Here is a 15115-nt window from a genome sequence, read left to right on the forward strand (position 1 = left end):
AAAACCAGCGGCTCATTTCATATTGTGACTTGAGCCCATAGTATAGCGTCTCTATATATGCCGTTGAATTCCGGAGTTACGTAACATTGTAGGTTGCTTTTTGATTAAAGCCCTTTTGCTTTGGCCTTTGGCAGATGAAACATCAAAGTTCCTCCGGAATCCCGCACATTACCAGCTCTTCCTTGACCTATTATCAACATTTCCTGATAATTTCACTAAAATCCCTTCACAACTTTTTGAGTTATATTGCTAACAGACAGACAGACAGACAGGCAGGCAGGCAGGCAGGCAGACAGACAGACAGGCAGGCAGGCAGACAGACAGACAGACGGACAGACAGGCAGACGGACGGACGGACGGACGGACAGACAGACAGACAGACAGACGGACGGACGGACGGACACTGGTTGTCACATAACTTCCTTGACAGAAGCAATGATAGTTAAGAATTCATTATGCTATAATTACGTTGTAAAGACAGGAAAGAACAAGCAGAAAAAGACAAGGTGAAGGTGTGTGTGCGTGCGTGTGTGTGTGCATATATGTGTGTGACCTCCTGCTGTGAGTGTGTGTTACTTTGCAGCTACCCTCACAGCTGCTACATGTGTGGTAGGTTGGGTCTAAATGTAGCAAAGACAAGTACTGCGCCAGTGGGCTTCCCACCAAACTTCACAATCTCTGACAAGCTCCTTGCAGTCCCTCAAAGACCTTGGCAGCTTTCCCTTCAACGACTGCAGCACTGAAGGGGGGATTCAGGTGACTGAGATGAAGGGTCCTCCAGAATAAAGACTCTTAACAACACCTGTCACCTGAGGATTCTTGAGGCCTTCCACCTCAGATGTCTTCAGCCCACAATGGGGCCGAGTGGCTATACTGAAATAGTCCACAAGACCAACTGCGTCAGTATGGAGGCCACAGTTGCCCAGAACCATCGGCACTGGTTCGGCCATGTCAGCAGGATGCCAAAGCCCTGCACGGCCAATTAAACCTGGGTCCCTGCTCAGCAGGAGGCCAGAAAAGGCGATTTAAAGAGCAACTTAAGATCCTGATGAAAAAGGTGCAGCCCGAACCCCACCCAGCTGGAGGACACAGACGTCCAACGCTCCACCTGACGGAGGCTCTGCACACAAGGAGTGCACAAGCCGGAGGAGGACTGAGGTGATTGGCAGACCAGGTAAAGGCGGGAGCACCACAGCTACACCCCCGGTCCGTGGCTTCACCTGTTCTGTTTGTGGCAGACCGTGCGGACCACGTATTGGACTCCACAGCCACAACAAAACTCACAAATAGCAGAGGCCGGATGGGACACGTTGGACAACCTAAGCCAGCAGGGGGGTGAGGTGTCAACAATAATACATCTCTTGTCTCTAATGAGGTCTGAAAGCTACAGATTCAGAGAGTGACAACAACCAATCCAAAGACTAACACTCCTCCTCTCCTCACCTTTCTCCCCTGATGTGCGTCGGTCTCACATCTGTGGAACCCACATGGCTCGTCTCCACACTGGCAAACACAGCTCTAAAAAAAGAAATAAAGGATAATGAGCAAAGACATCTGAGCAGCCTGCATGATCCAAGACCCGCACAAAAGCAATTAGAGCTATTATTAGCGTTTCTCGGACACTTTAGCATTAATCACACGATCGCGTTTTGTTGTGGGTCTAATTTGATATAAATCTCCCATATTTGAAAGGGCGCTGACAAGCTGTGATTTAACTATTAAACTGTTGTAGTCATTTGATTTATGAAAAGGTCACACGCGGTGTGTGTGTGTGTGTGTGTGTGCAGGGGAGGGCGGGGGAGCGGTAGTAGGCGGCAGATGCGGCGGAAAAGCGGAGCAGGACACAAAACACAACAAGTGAGTGAACTGTTGCGCCGCAGATGAAGCCGCTGCGCAGGTGGGATTCCACAGCCGGCCCCAGTAGCTCGTTAGAACATGACATTTTGTCGGAGGAAGCGCGACGCAAGTTAGATTACTGTCACCACTTTTCGCGTTGCTGCGCGCGTTCGAGCTCGGAGCGTGTGTGGCGGCGCCGCTGCCTGCAGCCTGCACGGTGCGCGAAGCGGTCGTGGACAGACGCTGTTTAAAGTTTATATTTGAGCCAGACGCAACTTTGCCTGTCGTCACGGTGAAAGTCTTGGGATTAACTGCAGTCTTGGAGAAGAATTTGCTTGTGGGAATCGCCAACCCGAAGGAAAAGGTAAAGTTACGCCTTTATTTCAAGATTTCAAGGTTTCCTCTGCTGATTTGCTTTAAAAACTTGGCACAAATTTTTATTTATAACCCAGCGACTAACTATTCTGTCTTTAGTTACAGGCATATGCTAAAAATAAAAAAAATAAAATGCTTTGTAAAATATTCTCCTTTACAAGTATAGCCTGTAGGCTTTATTTACATTTAGTTTCATCACGTTCTAATGTTAATTGAGTTATTATTGTCTATTGTGTTTCGTCTTCAGACTGCAAGAGGCCTGCCATCAAAATTAACCTTTTCGCGATTTCTAACAAATCTCCACTAATGCTGCCAAACAGATCTAACCTGGACCGCTGAAACAACCTATTTTCTTTAAAGCCTTAATTTACCCTTCTCCTTCTCCTTATCCGCTCATTTCTGGACAGACAAATAAAATGCTCTTCCGTGCATGTGGTGGGTGAGATGAACTCCAGTGGGAAAACTATGGACCCCACCTGACAGCTCCCCAAACAACTGACAGCTTTTCGCTGAAGCCTTTCCAACCCACACAACTGGATCTAAAATTCGTTAATTTCTCAAAGTCTGAGAGTGTGACAATGATGCAAGTTTGACCAACTACACTAAAATCCTGTGACAGTTTTTCCCTCTGCATAGATGTGTGATATCTTTAGGCACGCTGAAAGCCCTCGGAATAGGAAGCACAAAAATAAAGTATAAAGAAAAGAAAGAAAAATGAAAGCTCATCTCCTCCAGGCTTTTGACTTTCACCTCTCCTAAACGTATCACCCCTTCTGAATAGTTCCTTTATTTCTCCAAACACACAAGTTTTACACTTTCATTTTCGACCCCTTATTTACTTCCTATCAAGCATTCAGCCTGGCAGGTACAACCATTCCAGCCAAAGGGGAGGAGGACTTCCTCACGCTGGCCGCCTCCCGGCTCAGCCGTAAAAAACGTGTCATTGGGGCTGGAGTCGGCGTGGCCATGGTTCTGATCTTGCTAGTGACCATTCCCCTATTGGTCCACACCACCAAAGGGGCGGTATCTGGAAGACGGGACATGCCCTGCGAGATGCTTGAGAGTTGCGAAATGGAGTGTGACACTTTTACCCCCCCTCAAGGAGAGCTGACCTCCATCCCCCCTCAGCCTCCAGACTTCCCAAACCGCAGAGGCAAACAGGGGTTCAGAGGAAACCCTGGACTTCCTGGACCCCCCGGCCCCAAAGGCCCCCCCGGAGAGCCGGGTAAGCCTGGCCCACCTGGTCCACCCGGGCCTGGACCCGGCGGCTACGGCTCATCGCTTTACATCCCCAAAATCGCCTTCTATGCAGGCCTCCGGAAGCAACATGAAGGGAGTGAAATACTAAAGTTTGATGACGTGGTGACCAATGTAGGGAACTACTATGAGCCAAGTACTGGCAAGTTCACCTGCCCTCTGCCTGGCATCTACTACTTCACCTACCATGTCCTGATGAGAGGAGGGGATGGAACGAGCATGTGGGCTGACCTGAAGAAGAACGGACAGGTGAGTATGTCAGCAAGATAGACTTAAGATAGACTTTGTCCTGAGCCAACAACAACAGTAGAAGGTACACCACACCCTGACCCAACCATGGTTATTGGTCACTGTCATGTCTGCTTAGAAGGCCTTAGGGAACCTATTTCATAGACGAAGAGAAAATTGTAATTGATCATAGAAAATGCAAACAAAGGGAAGGGGTAAGGCAGTGAAAGCTAAGTGATCAAGAGGATAACAATTCTCCAGGTCTCCATGGAAAAAAGCCAAATATAACAGCTGGTTACTGTTCTCAGAGGAACCCTGGCTTAAACTCAAATTGCCAAACAAGTAAGTGTGTCTTGGAGAAACAAAATCCCAGAAAACAGCTTTCTATGAGTCCATCTGGCGATCTGTGACAAGCTTGAAGTACTGAGCCCTCATCATGGTGAGGAGGCCTTATCCTGATGTTCCGTGTAAGAGAGAAGGGAAATCATGGCGATTGAAAGTATGACATTAGGTTATCTTTACATGCTGATCTGGCAGCAGTATGTTAGTCAGCTGGTCAGGTGTTCATCTTTTAGAGTGCTATCCCACTATGACCACCACATGTGGCTCGGCTCTAGGATGTGCTGGAAGGAACTGGAACTTACCCCCTTACTTACCCCCTTCTTGGTGGTTATGCTTTATCCATCACTGGGGCTAAGGTTAGGTTTTAGACTCATGGAGGACATTCAGATTCAAGAGGCAAAAGATGAACCCAAGCCTCAAGATAGGGTGTTTTAAATAGTTTAAAGACATCCAACCAGGCATAAGGTTTTGGTGTTTATCTGGTGTCACTGGACCAGTTACAGAGCATTGCCAGTGTCCCTGATGTCCCTCTTACATGACTCTACACTTCCTTTTCCTACTTTGACGTCATGCAAGAAAAAGAGTTTTTTTCCAGGAACTATTTAGACCAGGCTCAGAGAACAAAATTCCTCCTAATTGTCAGTATAGAAGTGCATTTTTAAATAGCTTTGGAGCAGATTGGAAGTGTTTGTGGATTTATTCAAATGACCTGTAGGGGGAGGCAGGAGTTTCTCCTGATATTTTCCAGTTTCACATTGTGGAGACATGTTTTATTACATTTTTATAAGACATCCAGTAAGTCATTTTTGACAGTATTTGTCATTTAAATTTACCTTGACCTTTAACCTTAAGAGCACCAAATTTGAGGAATGTCTTAAAATGACCCTGCGATGTTGTTCCTAAGGGAGAGACTGACAGGGTGTGACGATAACGACTTTATGTTTATGGAAAATAATATTTTTAATAGCTTCTATTACCCGTCCAGAATTCGTACTCTCAAAAATATCAGGTGAAGAACATACTACTCTTTGACAGACTTCCCATTTACAGACCTCGTATTGTTGCTTTGATGCCAGGCAACTCCATTAAAACAGCGTGTTCCCATTTTATTGATTTAATGAAAAAGTACATAAACTGCAGAGGACAGACAGTTAAATGACAGACATAATCGAGGATCTGGTTTGTTGCATGCCTTTACAGACATTGTCATTCTCTGCTTCTCCTGCTGTTAAATCTTTCATAGCTTTTAGATGAGATTCTCCCCTCCACCTGTGCCCCCTCTTTCACTCTCTTCCCCTCACGCACACACACAACATGTTGACTCTTTTCCCATTAATTATCTTTCCCATCAATAAATAATTTATCTCAATTCAGTGCTCATCTTGCCCTCACAGTGTCAATGGTTTTTCTTGCCCAGTTAACAGACATGTGCTCTGCGAATGGAGGTGAAAAACCCCCAGGATGTTAAAAACGTTAAAGAAAGTTGGAAACACTGGTTGAAAAATAGATTAGGCATCGGTCATGAGTTGAGATTTGTGTTGCTTGTGTTATGTTGGAACAGTGTTCCACTATATGATACTGGAAATATGCAATTAAATGTATTGTTGTACATAAAAATTAGACTTTATTTACTTTTTTGGTAATTGACAGGAGAGAACAGCTGGTGTCAGTCTATGCCGTAAAAATCTTCTCCAACTTGTAATATTTGTGCAGTGTTTTCTGACCTGAGATGATGGTGATTCCCCCTCCCCCCAGCTGTCCATAGATTTACCTGGGGTTAGGATAGGTGGGCCAGATCAGTTCAGTTTGATTTATATCACCTTTTTATGGTAAGAATCTGGCCCTCAAGCAAGCAGGTTAATGTGAATTCACCAAAGAAAAGCTGAGCTTTAACAGGAAGAAACCTCCAGCAGAACCATCCAATACTTTGACAGAGAGATAAAGGTGGAGGTGAGGAGAGGTAGGATGTGATGGGAGGAGCTAATGCCTGGTAATACCCTCTGCCAACCTACAGAGGACAGAATCATTGTGAGATGGGCCTGAACCAGTCTGCAGACTTATTGACCTTCACTGGTCTCATCATCGCCATCTGCACTACTAGTGGAGAAGGTTCGTGGCAGTATAGGAGATGGTTTATAACTTTGCATTCACTTTTCCTGACAGAGCATTCCTGTTTGTACAGGCAGCTACTCGTAAGTGGTTCAGAATCCTGAACCAGGCTGTCGCTGATATACAAATTTGCAGAGCTGTATGACTCAATTTCCAGGAATTTCCTCTTGACTCCTCGTGTTCAATAACTTATCAAAAGATTGGTGCTGAGGTAGATGACCTTTTCAATGATATATAATTCACCACCAATGTGGACTCTGCCCTTTACAGTGATGAGAATGGTGTGGGAGTATGAATATTTATAGCTCGGCCAATGTGGGACTAACCAGGTTGGTCAGTCGGGCAACAGGCACGTGTGCACTCGTGTGATGGGTGATGACATCAGTGCCCTGCTGCTGGAACCTCATTAACACCACAGTTGACATCCGACTGGGGCAGAAGCCCACTGCACATCCAGAAACAGGACAATGGGCGTTCAACAACTTAACAAAGTCAGGTTGAATAACAAATCAAGTGATCTATCAATGAAAATAATGTCGACGGGAGATTCAAGGCAATATTTCAACTCACAACAGATGACTCGGTTGTTTTTTTCTGAATGAGCCTTTGGCTGAATGCATGATCCAGGAACTAATTAGACAGTGGTAATCCTCTCTAGAAATTAAAGAAGTTGTGAGACAATTAGTAGAGAAGGAAGCAGCTTTCCTCCAGTTAGTGGGTGCGACATTGTGACCAAGGGCTGGAAACTATAAAATAAAATATGTCTAACAGTCAAGATGGACCCCATGTGGTATTAGATTGGTTACACTTTCCTGTTTCCCCCCCCTTATAATAGCTCAGCGAAGGCGTGGGGGTGAATAATGGAAAACTGGGAACATAATGGGAGCATTTTCTGACAACGGACAAAAGTTTACCCTTTTAGACAGATTTCTAGTAAAATGAAAGGAAAGAATCCTCTTATACACCACACCGGCTGCCCGTTTTGTCTTTTTCTGCGAGAACACGCATCCGTGCGCCCTTTCGTGTACACGGCCATTACGCGGCGATACGTTCCTGTTATAATGGCTCAGGCCATTATACTCTGTCAACAGACATGACTCAGCTGGTCATCGCCGGGTTTTGTCATGCCTTTGTTGTGTTTTTCTTCTGCCTTCCCATTATACCAACATTATTCCCCCTCAGGATGCCGTCCCCTGCATAAACAGCAGCGTCTCGGCGGTGTTTGATAGCGGCTCGGCTAATAAACACCCCAGATGCCCATTTTCACATTTAACAAAAGGTTTAGAACAATTAAGGGGAGGAACAGAAAAGCTGCGTGTGTGTGCATCCCTTCTTTTGTTTTTTTTTATATAAAGATATGTCAACGAAGATCTAAAACAGGCTTTTTATATCCAATTAGGACATTCCCGTCACCCTTAAAGGTCTGTCACAAGGTTTTTAATCACGAACTTGACAACCTGGATCAGAATTAGTGCGAAATATTAATATGTTAAGTGGTCCACTAATTAGTGCTCCAGTGCAGAAGTCGTGGAAGACGGGGGGGGGCACAAAACGGGCTGTTTCAATCTCCCATTTCCCCTCTCCCATTTGGCCCTCAGAGGTCCCTGAGGTGAGTTTAAGAGATGCCGTCTCGGCCGCTCCGCTCCGAGAGGTCCGTACATCACCCCGAATGGATGCCGTCAGTTTTATTATCAGAGGATCAAGGCGCCGCTGCGATACGACGCGAAAGTTGGGGTTTTTTTTGTCTTCTTTTTTCTAACAAAGGGGAATAAAAGGAGACAATTCACGGACAGCTCGGCTCGGCTCATTTATACCCTCCCCCTCGTCTCCTCTGAAACAAGCCAAGATCGGGCTGTTCCATCACTCAAAGCCTCTTTCAGCTTCGGCTTAAACGTGCGCGTCGCCGTCCGTTGTTTCTCCAAAACCGTCGTGTTGCAATTTGTTTTTTAGGTGTCTAATTTTTACAGTGCATTTAGTGTAGTTAATTAGTTCTCCCCCCCCCCCCCCCCCCCTTTACACACCCACACACACACCAACCTCCCCTCCCCAGCTCACGTTGCCCCCTCTCTAATCAAAAGTGGAGGCAGTCTAATCTCTACTGTCCTGCGGGACTCCCTTCTCCCCAAAAGCAGAGGATCAAGTCTGACCAGTGTTGCACAAACAGACAGAAATTCACTCCCCTGTCACCATCCATCTCCGTCGCTGTTGACAATAATCCTGATTTGTGCTTTCCCTCTTGTATCCCCCCCCCCCTTCCCCCCCTTCAGTGTCTCCTGCCCACTGCAAGAAAAGAATGTTGAACCGTGATTGTTGCTGACAGCCTGATCCTCACATTCAGCCGCGGCTGGAAGCTTCCCAGAGAGAAATTATATTGAAATTCATACCAGATAGGATTCCTTCATTCCAATTTTCATTGATTAGATTTAGAAGATAGACTTCTGTAGATTTTAGCTGATCTGCTGCGACTAAACGTGATTTTAATGGAAAATCCTAACTGGCAATAGCAACTTCCTTTTAATTTGTGGGATTATACATGAATCACTTAAAATATAAAGCATAGACTGACCTTTAAACTGAATTTACTTGACAAATACCTGAATTTTATAATTATATAAATTATTTTCCATGACTTTAGCCGTACAAAAATAGAACAATTTTGTTTTAAAATCAGATTTTCTGGATTACTCCGTCACGATTAACCCATATTTCACTATGCTAATATTTGAAAACTTCAACCCTTTAAAAATATGTGCACATCTGATCTATAAACTACATAACTTGCCCACTGGGTTAAAGTATATACAGGAGCAGGACGTGAGCATGAATTAATCATTACCATAATAGCATAAATGTCAGTATCTGGACTGCTGAGGTCCGAGGAGCCTGAGAGAGTCGACCATAAAAAGCCATAAATAATATTTTGTCCTTTTAGCTGTAAATATAATTAGCTGATGGTTATATTTAAAAGGCCGTGGTGTGAATATCACTGCTGCGACCTTAGCGGGACCCTCTTTGTAATAACCTTATGTCACATTTAATAGGAAATAAATAGGAATCCGTCCGGCAGCTCGTGTTTTAATGTGAATCTGCAGCACGTCCCGGCAGCCTGTCAGCCCCGGCTGAAAATGCTGTCAGGGGATTGCTGCCATTCAGCCGTGGAGACAGATGTTAGGTGTACAAGATGTCAAAATCTCTTTACCGTTATGTTTTATGAAAAGCTATTAGGTCTCCTTGGGGGAGCTGTTCCGTCCCCTGAGAGCGAGGCAGCCAAATGGTATTTAAATAACAAAAAACAAGTAGGAACACTGAGAAACTATGTATGTGTGTTTGAGAGAGAGAGACCTCCTCCACCTCACAAGCCCGTTTGACCACTGTAGCCGATACTGTGTTTATTGTGATGGTGGAGGGATTGAGGAGCCGGACCTATTAAGCGGGCAGCTGCCGGGGCTGTCCGACCACCAATTACCGCAGCCTGCAGCTGCGTTTAGCCTGGCCTGACACAACCGGGGAGGAGGGCATCATGTGGGAGAGCTGGTGGGGGGGGGGGGCGAGGGTCCTCAGGAGACCTGCCACAGCGGCACGCCGTTAATCAATCCGATTTAGGCCGGACAGGGACGCACTTAGTCACCGCTCCCGCCAACACTGCGCAGGGAAAAGGCGTGCGTGACCTGCATCTCATCGGAGAGGGACGCGCCAGAAGATGGATAGACAGGTCTGGGATGAGCAGGAGGCACCGGGTAGCAACTGGGAGAGGGATGGCGGCAGGAGCGCGAGGTGTGGTGGGAGCGACGGCAATTAATGGAGTGATGTGGGCGGAATTAAAACAAAAGGGAGGGATCGATTCATTTCTGTCGGCGGGAAGGGATGAAAACGCGATCCTCGCAGGGATAAATATACTTGGCCCAATAGATGGAAGGGCTCGTCTGATGGATCAGCGAAGCCTAATGTCTGAAGATGATGGAGCGTGTGCTGGAGTCAGACCCAGGCTCACGGCCCGAGACGAGGATGAAGCGAGGATATCATATTTGCATTCATTAATATGGACGCGTTGCCGTCCTTAATTCTCCTGTGAAATGGATTGTCTGCATGAATGGCTGTTTACTCACCCAATTATAATTAAATTTATTATGAGCGGATTTGCTTAGTCAGTGCAAAATAAACTTGCAACTTAAGGCGTGGACAAAATCCCAGCGTTACTGGCTGGCTGGCTGCGTCCTGATGTCCATCTTCGTGTCCTCTGTCCTTCAGACTACACTAAAGACCACAGGAACTCCTCACTCTCGTACAACACCCTCTCAGAGATCCCGTTCTCGTATTCTGTTGATAATCAGCAAACATTTGTGCAACACTTAACCCGGTTAAGGCACCTGGAGAAAAAACATGAATTAATTGCAGCTGTCAGAATGAGCGTGTTAATCTGGGATAATTAATTGGCGTGAATAATTGATTAAAGCTATATTCATGCATGTGTACCGGCAACCGCTCGGTCCGCTCGATGGGACGTTTGCGCGCAGAACGGCACATCTGACTGACTTGTAGTCGTTTGCACACTCCACAGAAGCTCGTCCTCAGGGATCGGATTATTTACTTTGATATCTGGACACCATCTGTTTTAGAGATAAAGCAACACACGTGATGTGTGTGTGTCTTTCCCAGGCCTAATAAATACCTTTCAATGGGTCCTGCTGTTACTAAGAACGGGTGTGTGAGTTGTCCCGTGCACGTCTACTGCGGTGGCCGTAATGACCCGACAGAGCCGCGCGTCGCTCTCCTCCACAACAGGTGGGTCGGGTGCGCGCGGAACAATAGATGGCGGTTCAGAAATGATGCGCTCTCAGATGGAGGCTGGAGGCCAAAGATCACTGCACATCTCATCAATCTAACCAGTGGACAGGAAGGCATCAGCGCCGGTAACAAGATCAGAAATGGAAAAGGGGCAATAAATTGGCAAAGGTTACCTTTGGTGTGTGTGTGAGGGGGGGGGGGCGGGGGGTGCAAGATGCTGCAGTGAGATGGTTCAAATGGTTATTGGTTTTTTGCTAGCTTGGTAGGTGCTAACGTTCGAGCTGGACTTTCCCCCCAACTTTGTTCTCTTCCCTCTTTCTCAGGTACGCGCCAGCGCCATTGCTCAAGACGCTGATCAGAATTACGACTACGCGTCCAACAGCGTCATCCTCCACCTGGACGTAGGGGACGAGGTGTGCGTCCAGCTGGACGGGGGCAAAGTTCATGGCGGGAACACCAACAAATACAGCACCTTCTCTGGCTTCCTCATCTACCCGGACTGATTTCACGCTCACGGTCGCGTTCTGTAACCGAGCAAAAACACGGTCCGCTAACACCTCATATATGTCGTCGCCTAACAAGTAACAAAGAGTAACATTTGAAGAGAATGTGTCTATAAATGAATGTTGTAAATATTTACCCGTCGCCGTTATTTACAATGTGTGCGTGCGTGTGTGTGTGGGTGCTCATTATTGCGTGACATGTGCAGTAAGTGTAAGCATGGGTAAAAGGCATAATTAACATTTGTTTCACATGGACACACACACACACAGACACAAGCACGTGAACTGAAGTGTGTTGGTTTCAGTCTCCGGTCTGCACTTGGTCCACGGATCTCTGAACGCAGCTGGTAACTCTGCACGTGTGTCTGCCCTGATTTGGATTTCCAAACCAGAAAAGTCATGACTATATTGATCACAGCTAACAGTGACGAAGACCTTATTATTATTTACGGTGCGTGTTTGGGTTGAAGGTGTCGGTGTTTCTTTACGTTTCAGTCACACACCCCCAGACTCCTGTTAAGACCAGAGGCTCTCGGAGTCGTCGGGAACAGTACCTTCACACCTGCGCAACATCGATATCGAGGATTAACAGCGAAATTTTCCCTGAGCCGAAGCTTAAATCGGCCACATGAAGTTGCGTTAATGAAGGCCACGCTCGCCCTGTTCGAGATTTCACCAAAGTTGGTGGAAAATATACTTATTTAGCTCCCGCAAACGTACCGCATCTACAAAGAAAAGAAGTTTACTGCAGGTTTGTCTGTACCTAGAGTGTAGGTACCTCTACGTCTAGGTCCTAGACGTCTAAGTGTGTGTGGGATGAAGAGGCCTAGTCTTAGAATAGTTTTCCAGAGGTGACCAGTTGTTTATACAGATGTCTACGTATAGTGAGGGAATTCTACTGAAGTGAAAACGAACACGCTGAGCCCATCTAACTGTAGCTTTCTCCTCATTACCATTTTTAATATGCATTTACCTTCAAGTATGTCTGGCTGAATGTAAGCACGTGCACTACCCTGCTGTGTTATGGAACTAAGACCATACCACAAGAAAGAATGGAGCACTCATGATAAGGACGAGGGGCCGAGCATGGCTAGGACAAAAATAGATCCTCACATATTCAGCATATCCTGAATTAGCGATTATAACAGCTTTCGCAATAGATGGAGAGCTAGCATAGCTGCATAGGAACATTTTATATAGGATTAACTATAAAAACCTTTCCAAACTGATATACTGCTATACCTCATCTGTAGTGGAGGTGGTTTCCTTTAGAAAATTATGGGAAAAGTCAGGTTGAGTATGCATCTATGGGCGGGTATGGGAGCCGTCTCATCATGTAAGAGCGTAAACAAATGTCCCTTCTGTTTAACGAACAATGTACCAAACGCGACAAAAGCAGTCTGATCAGCGCTCGCCATACCTGTTTTTGTGCCTTACCCTTTACGTTTTATGCACGACCCGCTTTGTCAAGTCTGGGCTCTGTCAACCACCTCATCCGTGTGATACAGACAGCAAGGGGATTTCCGTCAAAAATAAGTCAAAATAAAAATAAGATGCAGATGTTATTCAACTCCGATGCTAACCAAGTCTCTGGACATTAGATATTTGTAAATATATGGATATTGGATATGGAGAGTTCCATTCTGTACGATGAAAAAGACAATGCATGCTATTCAGACTTTAGCGATATGATACCAACAACGACAAATTCCTACATGTAAGGGGAGATTTTCCATTAGGTTAGACTACTTAGATGGACAAAGTGTTGATACTCTTATGAACACATCTGTTGTGGTGTGGAGGGAGAAGAAACGACTGAGAATTTATTGCCCCCCCCTCAACAAAACTGTTCAGATTAGCATGACCGGTACGGTGTGAACGTTTTTGTGCTGTGACTGAACAAGGCCGTTGTGTCATAACCTGCTATTACCCCTCACCCCAACACCCCCCCCCCCCACGCCGCCTCCTGTGGTGCATCTTCTTTTTCTTTCCTTCTTCTTCAGCTCATGAGCAACGTGGAGTCGCCGTGGCCGCCGCTGCACCGCTGCCAGCTGAGCTGTGTGTGTCTCCGTTATGTATTAAAAGAAACTGGAGTTTTCTCGACCCTGAAACAATAATAAAGAGAGATGATTCTGGATCCCTCTGTGGTGTCATTTAAAGCGGATTTCTTTTGTAAATGTGGGTTATGCGGTTTAATGTGGTTAATGAGCCGAGTGTTTCATGTGTGATTGTGGCCTTTTCTGCAACATTGTGGTTTTCTGCCTCTGTAGTTTAATTTGTTCCAGGTTTAGTCTCAGATTTACGGGGGGCGAAATTGGTTTAATCAAAGGTCGGATCCATGAGATGCATCTCATGCAGCTTTTGGACAAATTACTAACTGAAATGTCTAAGATCAGACAGAAGTACAGCTGCACACCCTGTTCCAAGCTTTCCTGTAATCACTTTTTTCACCTCTCAACGCGCTCTGTGAAGATGAAACCGGGACTGAGGGGAGTTCTCACCTCGCTGTTAAAAAGGGACACGGCTCTTTAATTGCCGATTGGAATAACATCATTATGGATGAGGAGACACTTTCCACCCGTGGTACTCTGGAAGATGTTGGGTGAGGGATGTATCTGAGCAGCGCCCCACCACCCAGCAGTCCCAGTGCTCCCAGCCAGTAGATTCCAGTGTTGGGTTAATTGGAAGAGGAGAGAAAGACAGTGTCTGAGGAGGGCAGCGTTCAGCCCCATTAGCAATCCCCCTGTGGAAGGCTGAGCTGAGAGGATCACAGACTCACAAATAGAAGGATTAAAATAATCAATAGGCTTCGCTCTCTCCCCTATAACACACACACTCACCCACTCACCCACTCACACACACACACACACACACACACACACACACACACACACACACACAGGAGCAAATATAAATACTGATACAGTCTGAGGAATACTAGTTTGAGGGGCTTGACTACCATCAATGTTGTCTCTGGAGTCGAACAAATTAGTCAGGGGCATGATTCGCACACACACGCACGTACACACACACACACACACACACACACAGACACTCACACACACACACACACACACACAGGGCCTCTGACTCATCTAGCAAAAGGTCATGTAAGAATAGTCTGAGGTAAATTTCTTCTTGAATTTTATATGAAAAATCTAGCTTTTATTCTATTTTTCTTGTTTTTTTTAAAATTTGCATGAATTTAGGTATTAAAGTAAGTAAATATGTCAAACAAGGAAATGTATGTCAAACAAGGAAGGGCTTCTCTCCGTTTACTGCAGCTTTATGATTGTTTTTATTTACTTGAGTCTACGGTGCAGCATTGATTTCTGAATAACACTGCAACACTCAGCCGTGTGTTGAGCTAGAAAAGCTTCAACCAGCCAAATTTTACAAGGAAAATATTAAATTCACATCAGAAATCTAACAAAAGATCTTCATTTAGATGTTGCTCTTAGAATGATTAAAAATGTTGTTTGGCCTGTGAGCATTTTACCTTTACTATTTGTTGAAACCAGCTGTCTAATTTGTTTTTTAATGATGAGTTTATAGGGGTTTTTATTTTAATAAACAAAGTATAATTGGCTGTTACATTTCAGAGCTTCTGGATGATGTTGACATAGCTTAAATATTAGATAAAGCTTTTTTTTTTTTTTTTTTTAAAAAGATTATTATTA

At 45.3% G+C, this 15115-nt stretch overlaps 1 protein-coding gene across 2 annotated transcripts; it reads left to right on the plus strand.

Annotated features, from left to right (window-relative positions):
- Positions 1 to 1803: 1803 nt before the first annotated feature.
- c1ql4b (complement component 1, q subcomponent-like 4b) lies at positions 1804 to 12291 on the plus strand. Of its 2 annotated transcripts, none has more exons than XM_029827172.1 (3): positions 1804 to 2200; positions 2459 to 3717; positions 11256 to 12291. In XM_029827172.1, exons 2-3 carry the CDS (start codon positions 3178 to 3180, stop codon positions 11433 to 11435), a joined length of 720 nt encoding a protein of 239 aa, XP_029683032.1. In that variant the 5' UTR covers positions 1804 to 2200; positions 2459 to 3177; the 3' UTR covers positions 11436 to 12291. The 2 variants fall into 2 exon arrangements, with proteins under 2 accessions (XP_029683032.1, XP_003973210.1); XM_003973161.3 differs by having other exon boundaries at positions 2619 to 3717.
- Positions 12292 to 15115: the final 2824 nt, after the last annotated feature.

The sequence above is a fragment of the Takifugu rubripes genome, chromosome 19 (genome assembly GCF_901000725.2).
Source record: "Takifugu rubripes chromosome 19, fTakRub1.2, whole genome shotgun sequence".
NCBI classification, from domain to species: Eukaryota; Metazoa; Chordata; class Actinopteri; order Tetraodontiformes; family Tetraodontidae; genus Takifugu; species Takifugu rubripes.

Bases quoted from the DNA above. Each gene is read 5' to 3' on its own strand.
- c1ql4b (XM_029827172.1), top strand. From the start codon at position 3,178: ATGGTTCTGATCTTGCTAGTGACCATTCCCCTATTGGTCCACACCACC. The intron at 3,718-11,255 runs GTGAGTATGTCA...CCTCTTTCTCAG, and splicing joins ACCTGAAGAAGAACGGACAG to GTACGCGCCAGCGCCATTGC.